Source organism: Zophobas morio, unplaced genomic scaffold, assembly GCF_036711695.1.
Source record: "Zophobas morio isolate AGI-343-1 ecotype UQ-CSIRO unplaced genomic scaffold, CSIRO_AGI_Zmor_V1 ptg000022l, whole genome shotgun sequence".
Classification (NCBI taxonomy): Eukaryota; Metazoa; Arthropoda; class Insecta; order Coleoptera; family Tenebrionidae; genus Zophobas; species Zophobas morio.
The window spans coordinates 7,314,171-7,335,423 of NW_026972127.1; the positions used below are offsets into that span (position 1 = coordinate 7,314,171).

At 32.6% G+C, this 21,253-nt stretch overlaps 1 protein-coding gene across 1 annotated transcript in view; it reads left to right on the forward strand.

Moving 5' to 3' along the window:
* The first annotated feature begins 640 nt into the window (after nt 1-640).
* The window catches only part of LOC135133420 (plasmanylethanolamine desaturase 1), a 47,264-nt gene continuing 26,651 nt past the window's right edge, over nt 641-21,253 (forward strand). Inside the window, exon 1 of the mRNA XM_064061803.1 lies at nt 641-1,030. Coding sequence (XP_063917873.1) covers nt 772-1,030 — 259 coding nt within the window. The 5' untranslated portion in view covers nt 641-771. The remainder of the gene's footprint in view (nt 1,031-21,253) is intronic.

Genomic DNA, 21,253 nt, shown 5'->3' on the forward strand with positions numbered 1-21,253 from the left:
ATCAATTTTTAAGAAAGAATTTTTTATAATTTTTTGTAACTTCGTCAACTATCTGGAGGAGATAAACGCAATAGTTGAATCAGACTTACTCTTATTGTAGTTTTATTTTATTGCAACTTGTACGCGAATGTTAAAATACACAGAAGTGGATTGCGAAACCGTAAGTGAGAGGTAGAAAAAGAACAAATTTTGGTCAGTTACAGTCATACACCCAAAATGCAAGGCATAAAATGTTACAAAACCACAATATTTTCCTGTCGCGGTCGCTCACCAGTTGCTCTCGAAAAACTAATCTCAAGTGCTGTAAATACAAGATTAACTTGTACGTCTTCCTCGTTTACAAACAAACTCAACTGAAAAACATGAGGATTACTGAACTCCCCATATCGAAAATTTATGACCGCTCCAGCACCCCCACTCAGGAAGAAAATCCGATCTTCAAAGGGTGTCAAGCTCCATCAACCTTGCGCTTTTTACGACCGCTTCCGCTGCCAAATAACCCCACACACTCACGTCCATTCAAAAAAAAATCTCTCCCGAAAATCCAGAAGACCCCCCGGCGCCTGCACCGGCCATCGCACCGCCACCGCCGCCGCCGCCGGTGACGCATGGCCCCGTCCGCCCGACACCGCCTCACTCCAACTCGCGGCAGTCGCGCTGTGGCATCGTCGTGTGCGTGCAGTGTGCTGTGACGTCGCGCCGCTTCCTTGGCGACCCTCGACATGAAAGTCGACCTGTCTGTCTGTGATCGTTCTGGGTTGTGACACATGCATGTGCGTGCCGCCTCCAGAGATGGCCCTCCCTTTGACCTGTTCGAAGCGCGTCAAGGAGGTCCTCGCCGACCAGCACCTGGACCTCATGGCCAACAAGATCCTGGCCCCCGTCAAGACTGAGCAGCAGATCCTGGAGAACTCGATGCTGGAGGACGACCCCAACGCCAACTGCGCCGTCACCCAGGAGGAGAAGACCCGGCCGAGGTGGGGACCCCAGCATAAGGGCGCCCAGGAGCTGGCCAACCTCTACAGCACCGGTAGGCACTTTGGTTTTCGTTGTCTTCACCCTTGGTGACTTAAGCGTCCGGTGACTTAAGTCACACTGTACACCGAGAACCTTCTGCACAAAATTTGTTGCACGTAGACCGAACCCAGCATAAGTAGACCGCTAAGTGAATGAAATTCCGCGCTGATGACATAATTTTGGCGACATCAACGGCTAAATTTAACCCAAGACATGGCCAGGCTCAATGGGGTCTCTATCGTAAGCACACCTGAATTATGCACGCTGCTTCTTAAGGAGAGGTTTAACGACCTTCGTTTCCTTGGCCTTAGTTAACAAAGATCGTGTGTGGTAGTCAGACTGGTCTGGTCTGAGCACCTACACTGATTTAACTTCGGGCAAGAGTTGGGTCTAATTGATCTTCAACCTTTTCACTGGGCTGACCCACATTTACTCGACAAACACGAGAACAAAGTGGCTAGGTGCGATAAGGTAGAGTAGGGCGACTGGGCTGAAGGATCATGCGTGATATTTGTTGCTGCGGAACTAGAGGAAATCGTGTAGTTGGGGGTTTTGCGTTTAATTCGTTATGTAATGGGGATATTATGATATTCGTGTTGACAGGCGGTTATTGGCTACCTACACGAATATCCAGTAACTGTTGCATAGGAAAGGGCTATTATTATAATATCTCGCAGATTTTTTTATAGTGCTCCAACGAAAATTGTGGTTTTATGATTTTGACTTTACAAGCCCCTTGTCTGTGAACAAAGAGTAAAGTAAGCCGGTCCTGTTTAGGAGAAGCGTGCCAGCCAAACACAACAAAGAGCCGCTATTTCAGTCGGGATGGTGTCATAAACTTGCATCGAATAAGTTGCATTATTCGTTGACAAGGTTGGTGGAGGAGTCGAAATTGTAAAATCACTTTTCTTGTTGGCGCACTATACACTATACATGTTTTTACTTTCGGAGCGTAAGTTTTTAAAATTTGAAAAGGTAGGTCCACCGTTTCTCTCGATCTCTTGGCAGTTTTATTGGACCAGTAATTTTCGAAATTATTTAGCAGATTGTGAAATTCTAAGTGTGCTTTAGGATTAACGTGTAGATGATAAAACGCTAACTAAAATTTGTCTGTTCATCATCCATCCCCACCAAACAATTGGTTACATCATCTCGAAATTTTACCAAGTAAATTCTAAAAATGTGTTTCCGTATCTGTGGTGGATTAATAGAATCATTTTAAAATGATTATTAATTTTTCCGAACACAATACTTTTGATATTCGTGTTACAATCATATGTATTAATATTACTACATTTAGGTATTATCCCCACTTGAAAACTGATAACGTCATCACAAAATTTTATTACGAACATACGGACATGCTCTGTTAGCTGTCAAATTTTATGATTTAGATAAGAAACTGGACTTGTTTAACTGCTTGTGCTTCAGGAGCAAGGGAAGTTCTGTTTAAATAAGTTTCGACCAATATTTTGACAGAATATGTAAAAATGTTGAAGGTCCTGGTATCTTTTTTCAAAGAATAAGAAATAGTCCTGGGGGACCAATGAATTTTGTTTTTGCAACAACTTGAAAAGCTCTTGGGAGCTTCTGGTCCATTGATTTTAAAAGAATCATTTTAAAATTGTGTTCGATTTTTGAAAGATGTGAAAGAATCTTGGGGACCCCATGTGGAATGTGGAATCTTGAGAACTCTTTGGATTTTATTTTTGAAAGAATGTGATGGGGATCCAGAGTGTCTTTTTTTTAAGAATGTGAAAGAATCTTGAAGAATGTGAAAAAATCTTGAAGCCCTTGTGTTAGTTTTTGAAAAAGTTTGAAACAGTCTTAGGGACCACTTGCGTTTTTTTTTTGTGAAAGAATCTTGGACACCCCTTGTGTTTGAATTTTGAAAGAATGTGAAAGAATCCTGGGATCCCGTTGATCTTTTAATTAAGAATGTGAAAGAATTTTAGGGACCCTTATAATTTTATTTTTGAAAAATTTTAGAAGAGTCTTCGGGATCCCTTGTACATATTTTTTTTAATATGAAAAAACCTGGTGGGGGCTACTGCTTTTTACTTTGAAGAATGCGAAAGAATCGTGGGGATCACTTGTGTTTTGTTTTGGAAACAAGTTCAAAAGATGTTGGGGGCTCTTGGTGTTTTATTTTTGAAAGAGCTTTTGTAGTTTTTGTGTTTTTTATAGAATGTGAAAAAATTTTGAGAAGTTCTTGTATTTTATTTTTGAAAGTATATGGACAAATCTTGAGGATCCGAAGTGTCTTTCTTTTTCGAATATGTAAGAGTCTTGACGGCTCTTCTGTTTGGTTTTTGAAAGAGTTTGAAAGAGTCTTAGAAGCCCCTAGTATTTTTTTGAAGAATGTGAAAGAATCTTAGGGATCCCTTACATCTTGGACATCCGGAGTAAAAGAGTTTGAAAAAGTCGTAAATACCCTTTGTGTCTTTTTTTGAAGGATGTGAAAAAATCTTAGAGCCCTTGTGTTAGTTTCTCAAAGAGTTTGAAAGAGTCTTGGGGACTACTTGGTGTTTTTTTTTTTGTGGAGGAATCTTGTAAACTCCTTGTATTTTATTTTTGAAGGAATGTGGAAGAATCTTGAGGATCCGATGTGTTTTTGTTTAAGAATGTGAAAGAATCTTGAGGATCCCTTGTTTTCTTTTTGAAACAAGTTGAAGAAATGTTGGGGATTCCTGGTGTTTTGCGTTTGAATGAGTTTTATTGGTGCTAGGTAATAATTTTTTGGAATGTGAAAGGATCTTGGACATCCGGAGCAAAAGAGTTTGAAAGAGTCTTAAATGTCCTTTGTATCTTTTTTTTTAAGATTGTCAAAAAATTTTGAGGGTCCTTGTGTAAGTTTTTCAAAGAGTTTGGAAGGGTCTTAGAGACCCATTGAGTGTATATTTTTTTATGTTACAGAATCCTGGAATCCCGATCCAGAGCACCTTTTTTTTAAAAAATGTGAAAGAATCTCTGGAAGTCTTGTATTTAATTTTTGAAATAGTTTCAAAGAGTCTTAGAGACCCCTTGTATACATACATATTTTTTTAATATGAGAAAAATCTGGGGGAGTCTCTAGTGACTTTTTATTTTAAAGAATGGGAATGAAGGAATCTTGGGGATCCTTGTTTTGTTTTTGAAATAATTTGAAAAGATGGGGGCTCCTGGTGTTTTATTTTTGAAAGAATGTGAAGGAACCCTATATTCCGACTATATATTTTTAAAGAATATGTAAGAATCCGGTGGGGGCTAGTGCCTTTTATTTTAAAGATTGTGAAAGAATCTCGGGGATCTCTCGTGTTTTGTTTTTGAAACAAGTTTTTTTTTTTTATAGAATGAGAAAAAATTTTGAGAACCTCTTCTTTTTATTTTTGAAAGAATAGAAATAGTTTTGAAAATCTCGACTCTTTTTTTACTTCCCGAGCATAAGCGGAGGAAGTATTGTAATCAAGTCCGTCGGCCGACTCTCTACTTTTACGTTTTCTCGACCTTCCATGGCTCCTACAGTACGAAGAAATAGGTGTCCCGTTTCCGTCTATCTGTCTGTCTGTCTGTGAGTCCGTCTGTCTGTCTGTCTGTCTGCCGTCCCAGATTTTTAAAGAATGTGAAAGGATCTTAAGGATCCTTTATGTTTTGTTTTTGAAACAGATATTTGATCTTTCTTTTTTATAATATACATTAACCTACAGTTGAATAAATCATCTGTTTATGTTAATACACAGGGGTTATCATAAAATAAAATTTAATTTATCTAAAAACTTGACTTGTCTAACTGATTTTGGTTAAGGGGCTTCTAAATAAGTTTAGATCAATTTTTTAGTTCAATGGTGATCTATTAAAATTTTGGATATCTGATGAGTATTTAATAACGAATGTTGTAGTATTATTTTTTTTTCAAAATACTGTCTTTGAAACGTTTCTTTGTATATAATTTTTTTAAGTCAAATTGAATATATGTAATTTCAGAAAAAATCTGAATAAAACTATTGCAAACCCTCACAAGATTCGTAAAACGAGTCTTAGTTAAAACCACGTTATAATTTAAACTGATAAGAATAAAATTTATAATTTCTGTCAACAGTATTAAAATATAACAGTTTGCAACGCAGTTATCATCATTATTATTACAAGTAAGTTAAGAGATATTGCTTAAACTTTAATTAATAAAATTACGTTTGGATCTTCTTATTAACGCGAGACTCACTTTAGGTGTAATATTAATAGTCAGCTAGTTCAACCTTCTAAAAGAGTTCTAAAAATAATAATCAGCCCAATAAAGCTGCCTGCATTGTTAATCTCGACTAGCATCTTCCCTTGGGTAACGTAATTTCCTTCGGATATAAAAAAGCTCTGAATCTTTCTGCACCATTCAAATCATCATTGACGTATATAGAGGGTGTTGAAATCCAAATCGTGTTTTGATCGTTTTTCACTGATGTGTATTCTGAGAAATCTTCTGACATTTTTAGTGTTTTACAAGAATTGTGAAAGGCTTTTAAAAATAGTTTTCTGACATTTGGCTATATTTTTATGTATTGTAATAATTTTTAAGTAATAAAACAGAAATGTAAAATTTTCTTTTTTCAGAGTTAGTTTTGCATATGAAGACCGGTTTTTAAGTTTAAGTTATTATATTAAGTTAAAATTTTATTTTTGTGTACTTGTGAACTTGTCATTAAATTTAGTTTTTATCACATATATGTGTATGACCCGAGAAATTTTTCTTGGCAAACATTGAAACAAATTTTACAAGTTTTTTCACGTTATCACTACACTGAGAAAACTAATTATGTAAATTTACAATAATTATAGCGTAGAGTAAATATTGGCTCTATTGCTTAACAACATTTGAATAAAAAGTGACTAAAGTTAATAATTTCCATAATGTACGCAAATTAAAAATAAAACATAATGAGGGACGACTCTGCAATGCGTCAATGAATGATCACTGGGGAAAATCGTAAACACACCAATTTTTACTCGAAGTCACAGTGCTTTGATCGTATTTACAAGCTATTGTGATCAATTTATTTAACTGATGAGAGCTGAGTGTATATATTGATCAGATGTACACACACAAAGGAATAAAAAACCACATTATCAAAAGCAATTTCGCCATAAAGAAACTTTTTACAATGTAATCACTGAATTGAAATATCACACCAGTTTTCTTTTAAAATTCATAGATGACGTGCTGGACTCGTGAATTTACAATGACTTTTTTCAATGCAGAACTGCGAAAAATGTTGTAATTTTTTCACATTATTGATCGCTATAAAGTACAACAGATTTTCGCTAATGCAAAATAACTGCGGTTACTTTGCGTATTCTAGATCTCGATAAGGGAGAACGTAAAATTCACAGTCTTGTATGTTCGCACAATGGTGGCGATAATCACCGGCTATATAAATTCGCTTCATTTACACCCTAATTATCCCTTCACTTGCCCAAACTTATTTCGTTTAATTTAACTAACCCTGTCGCCGTTTAGCATTTTCCTCTTTCTCAGATCGAAACTTCGTGGTAGGTTTTCTTTCTCGTTCAGTCTCGTTCTCAGAATATATTATCTGCATTTGAGTATCTGTCTATATACCTACGTACCTATGTATAATAACTAATTTGAAATTATAAATACTTTATGGTGATTATACCGCATACATTTATCAAATTTTTAACCGATCAAGTTCATGATTAGAACGAAACGCAAATGAAATACTGTATGAAGTAGAAAATTTGAACGACGGTTGACGAAAGCACACAAGGGGTCTTCCAATAAACTTCAATCATTTAGATACTTAATGTCACTATAACGACTTTTCCACTGGAAAAGTTGGACAACTTTGTGAACTGATTGATTTATTCTTCATAATGCCTTCAGTTGGAAAGCGGTTAAACGTCGAAAATTTGTTGACTTGTTTAATTTTTAATGTTCGAATGTTATTGCCTTTTAACGGGACAAATGAAAAATTTTAATTTATAATTTGTTTGTGATACGAACTAATAGGTATTTTCTATTTGAATGTAATTATGCCCACTAAAAACAAACAAGTAATAAATATTAAAACAATGCACTTAATTCTAACCCATTTCAACTGCATACGATTTTCCATCAACATTAATTAACAGTCAATAAGTAATCTAATTTGATACATATTTTTCTTATTTTCGTATCTAGAATGACAATGAAAAGTAGTAACAACTTCTAAGTAATTTTTAGTGATGATATGTGGTAATATTGATTTAAGATAGGTTTTTTCTGGTTACCGTACAATGTACAATACAATAAAAAGGCATGGTTTTGTAATCAAATTAACGTATCATGTGAGTAAAAGTCAATATGATGTGCTAATATTTATTTCAGAAGATGAAAATTTTATTTCACTGTATTGATCATTCACCTATTAATCGGCAACCTTTGTGTATGGTCATGCACACACAAAGTCTTGAATTAAGAAAGATTTAGGGCAGCGCTTTTATTAAAAGTGAGTTATGTTTTTAGATGTATTTTTTTGTGTCACTGTATATTTCAAAAATTGATTATCAGTCGCAGTAAAACTTTGCGAAACTCTAACTAGTTTGAGGAAATATAAATTTTGACCCAGTTTAATAAGTGCAGCAGTTATTATTTCCAGATATGATAAAAGTTGTTTGTTTAAAATAATCCTCCAGATCGATAAAATGCATTTTCGAGAATTGCAAAAGATAGAGATAAAAACAGGCGCTTCCCAGAAATGTACCGGTGGAAACAAAAAATGCAACTCTATAAATGTTTTCAAAATTGCACTACTCTTAATTCTTGACCCTCTATGTCAGTCTATAAAGTTTTATCAAAGTTACTGTGTCAATAAAACAATACACAATCGCACTTCAGCAACTAGATTTTTTTACCGTCAAATGATTGTCAAATATCCTAATAGTTGAAGGATATACAGGGTGTCTTTTTTATTTGATGCAACCTCTGTAACTTTTTTATTTTTGGAATAGGCCCTTTGTTCTTTGAACAGATTTGTATCGTACCAGAATTTAAAAGAACCTCAAGAATTCCCCGGTGTTTTTGCTTGAGAGCCCTTATGTTTTATATAAGCACTAATGTATAAGAAAATTGAGAACCCTCTGGTGTTTTTTTTTTGAAGAAATTTGAAAGATTATCGGAGAACGTTGTTTTATCTTGGGAAGAGTTTCAAAAAATCTTTGGAGACCCTGGTGTTTTTATTTCTGAACTAAACTGAAAGAATCTCAGAATCCCTTGGTGTTTTATTTTTTAAAGAGATTTGAAGAACGTTGTTTTTTCTTGGGAAGAGTTTCAAAGAATCTTAGGAGTCCTTGGTGTTTTATTTCGGAACTAGACTGAAATAATCTCAGGATCCTTAGGTGTTTTATTTTTTAAAGAAATTCAACTAAACTTGGAAGAATTTGAAAGAAGGTTGGGAGCCCCTTGGATTTTTGAAAAGGAATTTGAAAGAACCATTGGAAACCCCGATGTTTTTGCTTTGAATTTTGAGAGCTCTTATGTTTTATTTAAGCACTAATGTATGAGAAAATTGAGAACCCTCTGGTGTGTTTTTTTTTAAAGATATTTGAAAGAGTCTCGAAGAACCTTGTTTTATCTGTGGAAGAGTTTCAGAAAATCTTAGGAGACCCTGGTGTTTTTATTTAAGAATTAAATTGAAAGAATCTCAGGATCCCTTGGTGTTTTATTTGTTAAAGAGATTTGAAATACACTTGGAAAGAATTTGAAGAAGGTTGAGAGACCAATGGTGTTTATTTTTGAAAAAGAATTTGAAAGAACCTTTGGAAACCCCTATGTTTGCTTAGAACCTTGAGAGTTCCTTACGTTTTATTTTAGAACTAACTTACAAGAAACTTGGGAACCCTCTGGTATTTTTTTTTAAAGAAGTTAAAAAAGTCTCGAAATATCATGTTTTGTCTTGGGAAGAGTTTCAAAGAATCTTAGGAATCCTTGGTGTTTCATTTCTGAACTAAATTGAAAGAATCTCAGGATCTCTAGGTGTTTTATTAAAAAAAAAAATTCAATTAATCTTGGAAGAATTTGGAAGAAGATTGGAAGGCCTTTGGTGTTTTGTTTTTTGAAAAAGGATTTGAAAGAACTTTTGGAAACTCCGATGTTTTTGCTTTGAACTTTGAGAGCTCTTATGTTTTATTTAAGCACTAATGTTTAAGAAAATTGAGCACCCTCTGGTGTTATTTTTTTAAGATATTTGAAAGAATCTCGAAAAACTTTGTTTTATCTGGGGAAGAGTTTCAAAAAATCTTAGGACACCCTGGTGTTTTTATTTAAGAATTAAATTGAAAGGATCTCAGGATCCCTTGGTGTTTTATATGTTAAAGAGATTTGAACTAAACTTGGAAAGAATTTGAAGAAGGTTGGGAGACCAATGGTGTTTTATTTTTTGAAAAAGAATTAGAAAGAACCTTTGGAAATCCCTCTGTTTGCTTAGAACCTTGAGAGTTTCTTACGTTTTATTTTAGAACTAACTTACAAGAAACTTGGGACCCTCTAGTGTTTTTTTTTGAAGAAATTTAAAAGAGTCTCGAAGAAAGTTGTATTGTCTTGGGAAGAGTTTCAAAGAATCTTAGGGGTCCCTGGTGTTTTATTTATGAACTAAATTGAAAGATTCTCAGGATCTTTAGATGTTTTATTCTTTTAAAAAATTTCAATTAATCTTGGAAGAATTTGAAAGAAGATTGGAAGGCCCTTGGTGTTGTGCTTTTTGAAAAGAAATTTGAAAAAATCTTTGGAAACTCTGAAGTTTTTGCCTTGAACTTTGAGAGCTCTTATATATTTTATTTAAGCACTAATGTTTAGGAAAATTGAGAACCCTCTGGTGTTTTCTTTTTTAAGATATTTTAAAGAATCTCGAAGAACCTTGTTTTATCTGTGGAAGAGTTTCAAAAAATCTTAGAAGACCCTGGTGTTTTTATGTAAGAATCAAATTGAAAGGATCTCAGGATCCCTTGGTGTTTTATTTGTTAAAGAGATTTGAACTAAACTTGGAAAGAATTTGAAGAAGGTTAGGAGACCAATGGTGTTTTATTTTTTGAAAAAGAATTAGAAAGAACCTTTGGAAACCCCTATGTTTGTTTAGAACCTTGAGAGTTTCTTACGTTTTATTTTAGAACTAACTTACAAGAAACTTGGGACCCTCTAGTGTTTTTTTTTTGAAGAAATTTAAAAGAATCTCGAAGAAAGTTGTTTTGTCTTGGGAAGAGTTTCAAAGAATCTTAGGGGTCCCTGGTGTTTTATTTATGAACTAAATTGAAAGATTCTCAGGATCTTTAGGTGTTTTATTCTTTTAAAAAATTTCAATTAAACTTGGAAGAATTTGAAAGAAGATTGGAAGGCCCTTGGTGTTTTGCTTTTTGAAAAGAAATTTGAAAAAATCTTTGGAAACTCCGAAGTTTTTGCTTTGAACTTTGAGAGCTCTTATGTTTTATTTAAGCACTAATGTTTAGGAAAATTGAGAACCCTCTGGTGTTTTCTTTTTTAAGATATTTTTAAGAATCTCGAAGAACCTTGTTTTATCTGTGGAAGAGTTTCAAAAAATCTTAGGAGACCCTGGTGTTTTTATTTAAGAATCAAATTGAAAGGATCTCAGGATCCCTTGGTGTTTTATTTGTTAAAGAGATTTGAACTAAACTTGGACAGAATTTGAAGAACGTTGGGAGACCAATGGTGTTTTATTTTTTGAAAAAGAATTAGAAAGAACCTTTGGAAACCCCTATGTTTGTTTAGAACCTTGAGAGTTTCTTACGTTTTATTTTAGAACTAACTTACAAGAAACTTGGGACCCTCTGGTGTTTTTTTTTTTTTTTTTGAAGGAATTTAAAAGAGTCTCGAAATATCTTGTTTTGTCTTGGGAAGAGTTTCAAAGAATCTTAGGAGTCCTTGGTGTTTCATTTATGAACTAAATTGAAAGAATCTCAGGATATTTAGGTGTTTTATTGTTTAAAAAATTTCAATTAATCTTGGAAGAATTTGAAAGAAGATTGGAAGGCCCTTGGTGTTTTGTTTTTTGAAAAAAAATTTGGAAACTCCGATGTTTTTGCTTTGAATTTTGAGAGCACTAATGTCCAAGAAAATTGAGAACCCTCTGGTGTTATTTTTTTAAGATATTTGAAAGAATCTCGAAAAACCTTGTTTTATCTGGGGAAGAGTTTCAAAAAATCTTAGGACACCCTGGTGTTTTTATTTAAGAATTAAATTGAAAGGATCTCAGGATCCTTTGGTGTTTTATTTTTTAAAGAGATTTGGACTAAACTTGGAAAGAATTTGAAAAAAGTTAGAAGCCCCTTATGTAAGCACTAACTTATAAGAAAATTGGAAACCTTCAGGTGTGTGTTTTTTTTTGGAGAAATTTGAAAAAATCTCTAATAATCTTGTCTTATCTTGGGAAGAGTTTCAAAAAATGTTAGGAGATCCTTAGATGTTCTATTTTTTCAAGAAATTTCAACTAAACTTGGAAAAATTTGAAATAAGGTTGGTGTTTTTGAAAGAACCTTTGAAAACCCCGATGTTTTGCTTTGAACCTTGAGAGTCCCTATATTTTAATTCAGAACAACTATCTTACAATCTTGGGAACTCTCTGGTATTTTTTTAGGAATTTGAAAGAAAGACAAATTTTAGTTAAATTTAAATAAGTTTTTGGCTTATTTTACCAAATAATTTTTTTATTATTGATTTAAAACTATTGATTCTTTGATTTCTTGTAGTAAAAAAAGCAAGCTTTCCATTTATAAAAAATTATACCAAGTGATCCATTTGGTGTCATTTCTGGTTCTACCGAAAGTGACAAATAAGGGTTGTGCTTACCATTAAACATATTTTAAAATTATCCAAGTCTGCTTAAAGAACTGTAGGTTTATCTTTAAAAATAAAAAAGTTACGGGGTTTGTATCAAATAAAAAAGACCCTGTATTTATAAACATAGGCACTACACACTAACTTGAACTCTTTCATCATAGTTCGAGTTATGAAAATTCGACTGTAATTCAAATTATAGCGGAATAATCAAATGCATAAATTTTGGTTTGAACGTTTAGTCGATTTATTTTTACTGATAATTCGTAAAACATAATTGTATAAATTCGAACGTTTTACCATATTAATATAGGTCTATAGTGGCATTGTGTTGTGGTTAATGTGATAATTGACCACAGTTAACATTATCTCTGCAGTCAACCCAGATTTCCTGATGATTATTGTACAATTACCATTGTAAAACACTCGGGTAATGCATTCTTCGATCAATACATTTATAACTCAAATGACAGCTCACGTAATATTTACTCAAGGTATGTTCGTGTTGACTTATACCTAATCACCTAAACAACGCTCATTCAAACTTAGCCAAAGTTTTTTAATTTATCCTTTCTAGAAAGTGGTTAACGTCATTTCTGAAAATTATTGAATCGTGTTCAAGGATATAAAGCCACCCCTAGACGTAAACTAATTTGACATCAATTTTAAATAATTTCATTTTTGCATTTTTACGGTTCGAGCATAAACAAAGGAAGTATTGTAACATGCATTTAACGAATGGTTAATTTCATGTTTTCTACACTTCGTAGGTTGCAGTATATTAAAAAGTAGGTCCTCCATTTCTGTTGGCCATTTCATTACTCAGATTGTTAGACAATTTTAGTTGTATTTTAAGAATATCGCTGACCACATTCGGACCATCGCCACCAAAAATTTGCTGACGTCAGTTCAAAATTTTGCTAAGTAAATCTTTAAACCAATTTTGCCTTGTTAAACAAACATTCGTTGTAAAAGCTCCCTTCCCAGCTGCACTCCAACCCAGAGGTGTGCTCGGCGCCTGCTAAAATTAGACCCACGAACTTTTTATAGATTTCGGATGTCACCGTCAAAGTTTAAAATAATATCGTAATCAAACAGCTCAGCGATCGCACTTCCTCACTAAAAACCCCCTTCCCACGCCGGAAATCGTCGGCAACATGAAAACACAAAAATCGAAACGCCAAATAAAAATAATCACGTGTTGCACACATCGCGTCACTCCTGTCAATATTTACCGATTCGGAATTTCGCTATTATCTGTACAATTTTCACAGCGATAACGGCGGACCTTCACCACTTTCAGTGTCGTCAATCGGCGCACGAACTCCGAACAAAATCCAGATTTATTTTCGTCCCGCAATTTATGTTGTGACGATAATTTGCATTTACCTGTCCGTAGATAATTCCATGTGATTTTGTTGGAGGGTCTCGTTATCTAGCGTGTTTGCTGATGCTGCAGTAACGAAACGTCGTTTATTTAAAAATTACAAGGTACTTTATATCGGGCAGGTATTTAAAATTAAATCAGCTAAAATCCTCTGTTTGAGAATTTTTCTCTGAACGATACTTTGACTTGGTCCCACGAAAACATGTTTTTCGTTTTACTGACGTCGTTGGGTTTAGTTGAGCGCAAAAAAGCGTCTCTCTAACAAGATACGAAGTGGTCGGCTTTTTGGGACGCTTTTGGAGAAACTTATCCAAAGCGTTGCGGTTCACTGCAGAATGGAGCAGATTTAGTCGCTCGGAACTCGGCGGTTGGCGCGTTATTGAGAAACGAGGAAATCAATCATTAAACCAAAAAATTACGAATTTCGTAATGTCCAGGCTCGAAAAAAACTGTTTGTCGACACTGATATAATTAGATCGTTCATTTAGTTTGGGTTTTTTTAAATTAGGTTATATTAACCCACCTGTTGAGAGAGCATGGGAATGTATTGTAATAAATGTCGCACGCAAATTTTGCTGACAGAGTTCACGCTGTTTTCACCCAGATGTGATTTATTTCATCCAAGGTCGCGGAAATCTGCTTTCTCAACGATCATCTGTTCGCAAATGATTTACTGAATGGTCTATTCAAAGGCGTTACATTTATAGTAGTTTCTCAATTAGTTCCGGGTGCATTGTTGAACATTTGTTGCGGCTAAACAAAACTTCAGTAACTAAATGTTTATTTAACGGTTGTATGACACAGTAAGAATTGACTTGGTTACTAATTGTTTTAATTTTTTGTACCGCCATGAAAATTTTCAAAATGTCTAGAGTCAAGTATTTGAAAAATCCCATTACAGGAAAATGAAGCTTCTAATTTGTTTATTCTATTGTATTTCGTTTTTTCCGGAAGTCTATAAAATGAATTATTTTGCTAATTAAAACTAGAAAGTGCGAAATAATCAAGTATTTTTGGTTTTTCAAGTTTTTAGAAAATTATGAAAAACTTGTCCGAACATTTTTCGACAATAGTGACAAAAAAAAAACAATGGTTTGAACTGATTTCGTTCATAATTTAAGAACGATGTAAAAAACATGCATTTTCTGGTAGAATTTTGATTTTTTTGACATATACAGGGTGAGTCAGTAAGCGCGCGCTTCTTGATACCTCATTAATTAGAACTAAAAAAATAAAGGAATAAAAACTAAAGTTGTATGTTTTTTTGAGGACCATATATGTACTAAAATTATTGTCTACAACTGTTTTAAGGCGTAACACATAACTTTTTTTAATGGAATACCCTATATATTTTTACATATTCTGAGCACCTCTTAGGTTTTGTAATCAAAGTTTATTTTTAAAATTTCGTTGTGACGTTATTCCAATTTTGATGAAATGTTTTAGCGATGGAAGGCTTCAGAAAAAAAAATCATTAGGGTTAGTTTAAAAATATACATAGTGTTTATACTAAAAAAGTTAATTTTGAAATATGATATTTCAGTTTTTCAAATAGAAAGAACACCGTATTTTATTTTTGCTCTCTTTTTTTATTGCTGTCTAGCCTCATGTTTTCTGGACGTTCTGCGCGTGCGAGTTCGAATTCCATATTCTTGTACAATTTTTTTTCTAAGAATTGTTTGAATGTATGACTTCAAGTTCTGCCCAAATAACTTTAGACCAATTTTTTAAGAAACACATCTGCAAATTGAAAGAATGAGAAGAAATAGAGCAAGATGTAGTCATAAAATACAGGGTGAAAAATGAAATATCACAGTTTGAAAATTAAGGACAAACTGATCAATTCGTGTAAGATTTTTTAACAGCTTTCAAGGATATTAATAAAATTATATTTCCCTTGAAATAATTCATTCTTATTCGTTATTAAACGATAAAGTGTTGAATTTATTTATTTATTCATTAAAATGCGTCATCAATTATTATCATCTTTAATTCTCTGGATGTCTCGGCTGTATCTTGTTTTTATTCAATCAACTGATCGTTAAATGAACGTCCTCTCTCCTGAAGTATTGAAATAATTGAAAAAAATAGGAACATAAATCTCAAAAATGTCCAAAAACTTTTTTGAAAACTCTGAACGTGGCGTTATTCGCGTTAAAGAAAAAATGGTAATATCTAGAAATTTCTTCACAGATTACGAATCTGAAATCACTTTGACAGAATTAATTGAAATAAGCGCAAAAAATGGGAACAAAATTTTCAAAAATTTCCAAAAATTATTTTTGAAAATCTCAAAGGTAGTTCGTATGAAGCAAAGTGCGAGTATGTAGAGAACAAGAATCTGAAGTCACTTTGGCAGTAGTTATATTCAAATAGGTGAAAACAATGGGAACAAAATTTTCAAAAATTTCCAAAAATTATTTTAGAAAATGGTAAAGGTAGTTTTATTTGTACGGAGGAAAATGCTAGAATGTAGAGACTTCATCTCAGAAGAAGAATCTAAAGTCACTTTGCCAGTTTATATTGAAAGATAACTGAAAAAATAGGAACATAATTTTCAAAATGTCCAAAAAAAAATTTTTGAAAACGCTGAATTTCAAAAAAAGTTTATTCGTGCTGAAAAAATTGGTAATATCTAGAAACTTCTTCACACAGTAAGAATCTGAAATTACTTTGACAGTATTTATTGAAATAACCGAAAAAAATGGCAGCAAAATTTTTTAAAAATTAAAAAAAATATTTTTGAAAATGTTAAAGGTGATTTTGTTCGTATAAAGGAAAGTGTGAATATGTAGAGAATTCTTCCCAGAACAAGAGTCTGAAGCCACTTTCCCAGTAGTTATATTCAAATAAATGGAAGTAATGGGAACAAAATTTTCAAAAATTTCGAAAAAAGATTTTTGAAAATGTTAAAGATAGTTGTATTTCTACCGAAGAAAATGCTAGTTTATAGAGACTTCCTCTCAGAACAGCAATCTGTAGTCGTTTTACCTGTAGTTATATTGAAATAACTGAAAAAATAGAAACATAATTCTCAAAAATGTCCAAAAACTTTTTTTGAAACGCTAAAGCTGGTTTTATTCGTGCGAAAAAAAATGGTAATATATAGCAACTTCTTCACAGAATAAGAATCTGAAATCGATTTGACAGTGTTGATTGAAATAATCGAAAAAAATGGGAACAAAATTTTCAGAAATTTCCAAAAATTATTTTTGAAAATGTTAAAGGTAGTTCTATTTGAATGGGGGAAAATGCTAATATGTAGAGGCTTCCTCTCAGAACAAGAATCTCAAGTCACTTTGCCAGTTTATATTGAAAAATAACTGAAAAAATAGGAATATAATTTTCAAAAATGTCTAAAAAAATTTTTTTGAAAACGCTGAATTTCAAAAAAAGTTTATTCGTATTAAAAAAATTGGTAATATCTAGAAACTTATTCACACAGTAAGAATCTGAAATCACTTTGACAGTATTTATTGAAATAACCGAAAAAAATGGCAGCGAAATTTTTAAAAAGTTTTAAAAATTATTTTTGAAAATGTTAAAGGTAATTTTGTTCGTATGAAGGAAAGTGTGAGTATGTAGAGAATTCTTCCCAGAACAAGAGTCTGAAGCCACTTTGCCGGTAGTATTATGTTCAAATAAATGGAAACAATGGGAACAAAATTTTCAAAAATTTCGAAAAATGATTTTTGATAATGTTAAAGATAGTTGTATTTGTACCGAGGAAAATGTTAGTTTGTAGAGACTTCCTCTCAGAACAGCAATCTGAAGTCGCTTTGCCAGTGGTTATATTGAAATAACTGAAAAAATAGGAACATCATTCTCAAAAATGTCGAGAAACTTTTTTGAAAACGCTGAAGCTGGCTTTATTCGTGCGAAAAAAAATGGTAATATATAGCACCTTCTTCACAGAATAAGAATCTGAAATCGATTTGACAGTGTTGATTGAAATAACCGAAAAAATGGAAACAAGATTTTCAGAAATTTCCAAAAATTATTTTTGAAAATGTTAAAGGTAGTTCTTTTTGTGTGGAGAAAATGCTAGCATGTAGAGACTTCCTCTCTCAGAACAAGAATCTGAAGTCGCTTTGCCAGTAGTTAAATAAGAAAAAATACGAACATAATTCTCAAAAATGTCCAAAAACGTTTTTTGAAAACGCTGAAGGTGGCTTTATTCGTGCTAAAAAAATGGCAATATCTATAAACTTCTTTATAGATTAAAAATCTGATATTACTTTGAGAGTATTTATTGAAATAATTGAAAAAAATAGGAACAAACTTTTCAAAAATTTCCAAAAATTATTTTTCAAAATGTTAAAGATATTTAGTTCTGTTCATATGAAGGAAAGTGTGAGTATATACAGAATTGTTCCCAGAACAAGAATCTGAAGTCACTTTGCCAATAGTTATATTCAAATAAGTGAAAACAATGGGAACACAATTTTCAGAAATTTCCAAAAATTATTTTTGAAAATGTACGTAGGAAAATGTTTGTATGTAGAGACTTCCTCTCAGAACAAGAATCTGAAGTCGCTTTGCCAGTATTTACATTGAAATGCCTGAAAAATAGGAACATAATTATTAAAAATACTCAAAAACTTTTTTTGAAAACGCTGCTAGAAAATGGTAATATCTAAAAACTTCTTCGCAGATTAAGAATCTGAAATCATTTTGACAGTGTTTATTGAAATAACCGAAAAAAATGGGACCAAAATTTTTCAAAAATTTGCAAAAATTATTTTTGAAAATTTTAAAGGTATGTAATTGTTCGTATGAAGAAAAGTGTGAGTATTTACAGAATTCTTCCCAGAACAAGAACCTGAAGACGCTTTGCCAGATATTAAAAAACAACTGAAAAATTAGGAACATAATCCTCAAAAATATCCAAACAATTTTTTTTAAAACGCTGAAGGTGGCTTTATTCGTGCTAAAAAAAAATTCTAATTATCTAGAAACTTCTTCACAGATAAAGAATTTGAAATTACTTTGACAGTATTTATTGAAATAACCGACAGAAATGGGCCAAAAATTTTCAAAAACCTCCAAAAATTATTTTTGAAAATGTTAAAAGAAGTTCTATTCGTACGGAGGAAAATGCTAGTATGTAGAGACTTCCTCTCAGAACAAGAATCTGAAGTCCCTTTGCATTGAAATAACAAAAAATAGGAACATAACTCTCAAAAATGTCCAAAAACGTTTTTTAAAACGCTGAAGGTGGCTTTATTCGTGCTAAAAAAGTGGCAATATCTAGAAACTTCTTCACAGATCAAATATCTGAAATCGCTTTGACAGTGTGTATTGAAATAACCAAAAAAAAAAAAAAAGAAAATGGGAACAAACTTTTAAAAAATTTCGAAAAATTATTTTCGAAAATGTGAAAGGTAGTTCTGTTTGTATGAAGGAAAGTATGAGTATGTAGACAATTCTTCCTAGAAGAATAATCTGAAGTAGCTTTGCTAGTAGTTATGTTGAAATAAATGAAAAAAAAATGGGAACAGTTCTTAAAAATTTCCAAAACCATTTTTTAAAAGAAAGTGGCTCTATTCACGCGAAAGAAATTGGTAATGTCGAAAATTCCTCACAGATTATGAAGCTGAAATCGCTTTTCCCGGATTTACTGAAATAACTGAAAATGAGAACAAAATTTTCAAAAATAATTTTTGAAAATGTTAAAGGTAGTTCTATTTGTATGGAGTAGTTAAAACTAATTACTGAAAAAAATACGAACATAATTTTCAAAAATCTCCAAAAACGTTTTTTGAAAATACGAAAGTTGTTCTATGCGAAAAAAATGGTAATATTTGGAAAGTCGTTCACAGATTAAGACTCTGAAAGCGCTTTGAAATAAACAAAAAAAAAATGGGAACAAAAGTCTCAAAAATGTCCAAAGACTCTTTTTTGAAAATTCGAAATGTAGCTTTATTCGTACGAAAGACAAAATACAATTCATCCAACTAGTTTGTCAAACACTTCGTATCTTGGTAACAAAATAAGTTCGATAAAGCCAAAATTCCAGAGTAATAAATAGGACCCAGTGACGTCATTGCCTATAAAAGAAATGTCAATGTCAATGTCAGTGGAAAACATTTTAAGTATAAGTTAGAGTTAGCCTCAACTCGATCACCATAGTATTCGTAGGCACTGATGTTAAAATGACATAATTTTGCCTTCATAGTCAATATCATGTGTCAATAGTGCCATTGCTTTGTTAATTACAACCGTGGCCAACACGAGCTTCTTGAACCAAAAATTGTCAATCACGTGTTATTTTCCGGCTCAAAACAAAAAAAAAAAATTATAGGAATGAGTGCTCATATTAATTTAACAAAAAATTTCTGACCAAATGCCATATGTAAACAAAGCAATTTTTTGCTGTCGTTATATACAACGTTCTAATTGAAAAACGTAGGAGTTGGAACAAGTAGCATGTAGAAAAGCAGCCACGCTAAATAAAAGTAAACATGAGTGAAGTAATAAAGATGAAAATTAAATATAGTCATTACAAATGTATTGTACATTCCAAGGCCAGGTACTGCGACCTTGTACCAAAATTTTATCAGACATTCCATACCAAGAAATCTAATGTACGAGTGTACGAAATAAATAGATACTTGATATAACTGGATATTTGTGCACAACAATAAACTTAGCTTAACTATATATTTTTTTAATATGACTGAAACCGTGTTTTTAATACGCGTACACATAACGCGCCTAAGTACAAATGTACAACATTGTTTACCTCTTGTAATGTTCTGTTATCAGGTTATCACTCAATGACAATAACGTAAGGTGACTGTATGTCTACCCATTTTTTTTTGCTTCGCATGGTTAAAAGTGCACTTTATGCACAACAAACACCGTAAAAGGCGCCCTTGTTCTAAAATTAGTTAAAAAGTAACGTGAAACAATATCTATTAAATCTTTAAATATTGACCCGAGTTATTAATATAAAACCTCTAACACTTTTCTTCTATAAACTGCATGCGGTATTTTTAATTATAACCAGCTTTTTTTAACGCTTTCGCCGCACCCCGTATAATTAAAACTCTGATCAATATAAGTACGTTGAACTGATGTCCCCTTTCCTGCATTCTCTCACAAGATGTGGAGCACACCAGGGGTTCCATTAAGTCCTAACAAATGAAAAAAATTCCTCCACGTCTAAAATTAGTACAGTGCGCTCCACAGTGTGTAATTAACAACTTCCAGACACATGTTACAAATTATTACAAAAGTGAACATCAAACTAGTATATTGCAGATCATTAAATATTATTGCCGCTGAGAAAACGATCGAACGATCGTTTTGTAAACACAAACCCACACCAAAATGATACCACTGTGCAGATTCTAAAATTCCATAGTTTGTACTTTGGCCGTTATTGCTGTCGTAAAATGAGTTGCACAAGTTAAAGTCGTTGTGTGAATTGCAATTTTCGTCAGTAAACAGATTTATGCGGAGATTGGGGGTTTATTTCTGTGTGAACTGGAATATGTTTTATGATTGAATTTGTAGCAGTTATGTATATGCGGACATAAAGTTTGTACAAAGTAATTTCGGTAATGATACAAATTGTTTGTCGGCGTTGTGTTGTAAATTGAGAGATTAACATACTATTAAACTCGTAATTGATTGTTCTACACGATTTTTTACTCTATTCTAAAACGTTGTAATATTATGTAACGTAATTTCGTCACAAATTGTAAGTCTAGCTATTATCGCAATTAAGATAACGATCCTATATAATTATAGTAGATTATACAGGCTGTCCCATCACTTATTGTTAATGAATGATCGTTCATTTTTGGGTAAAGACTGCCTACTTTTATTTTTTTTTATCGCAAAGCAAAGGCACCATTATGGCTGGTGAAATGCGTTATATTATGTCTACTGAGTTGATTGAATATATGCGATAGATTTTTCTTGAATTCTTGTGTGTAACTAATTTAAAAAATATTTTTTTTTGCGTATGATCCTGCAAATTACAAATCATTTTCAAAATAAAAAATCGCTCGAAAGTTATTTCG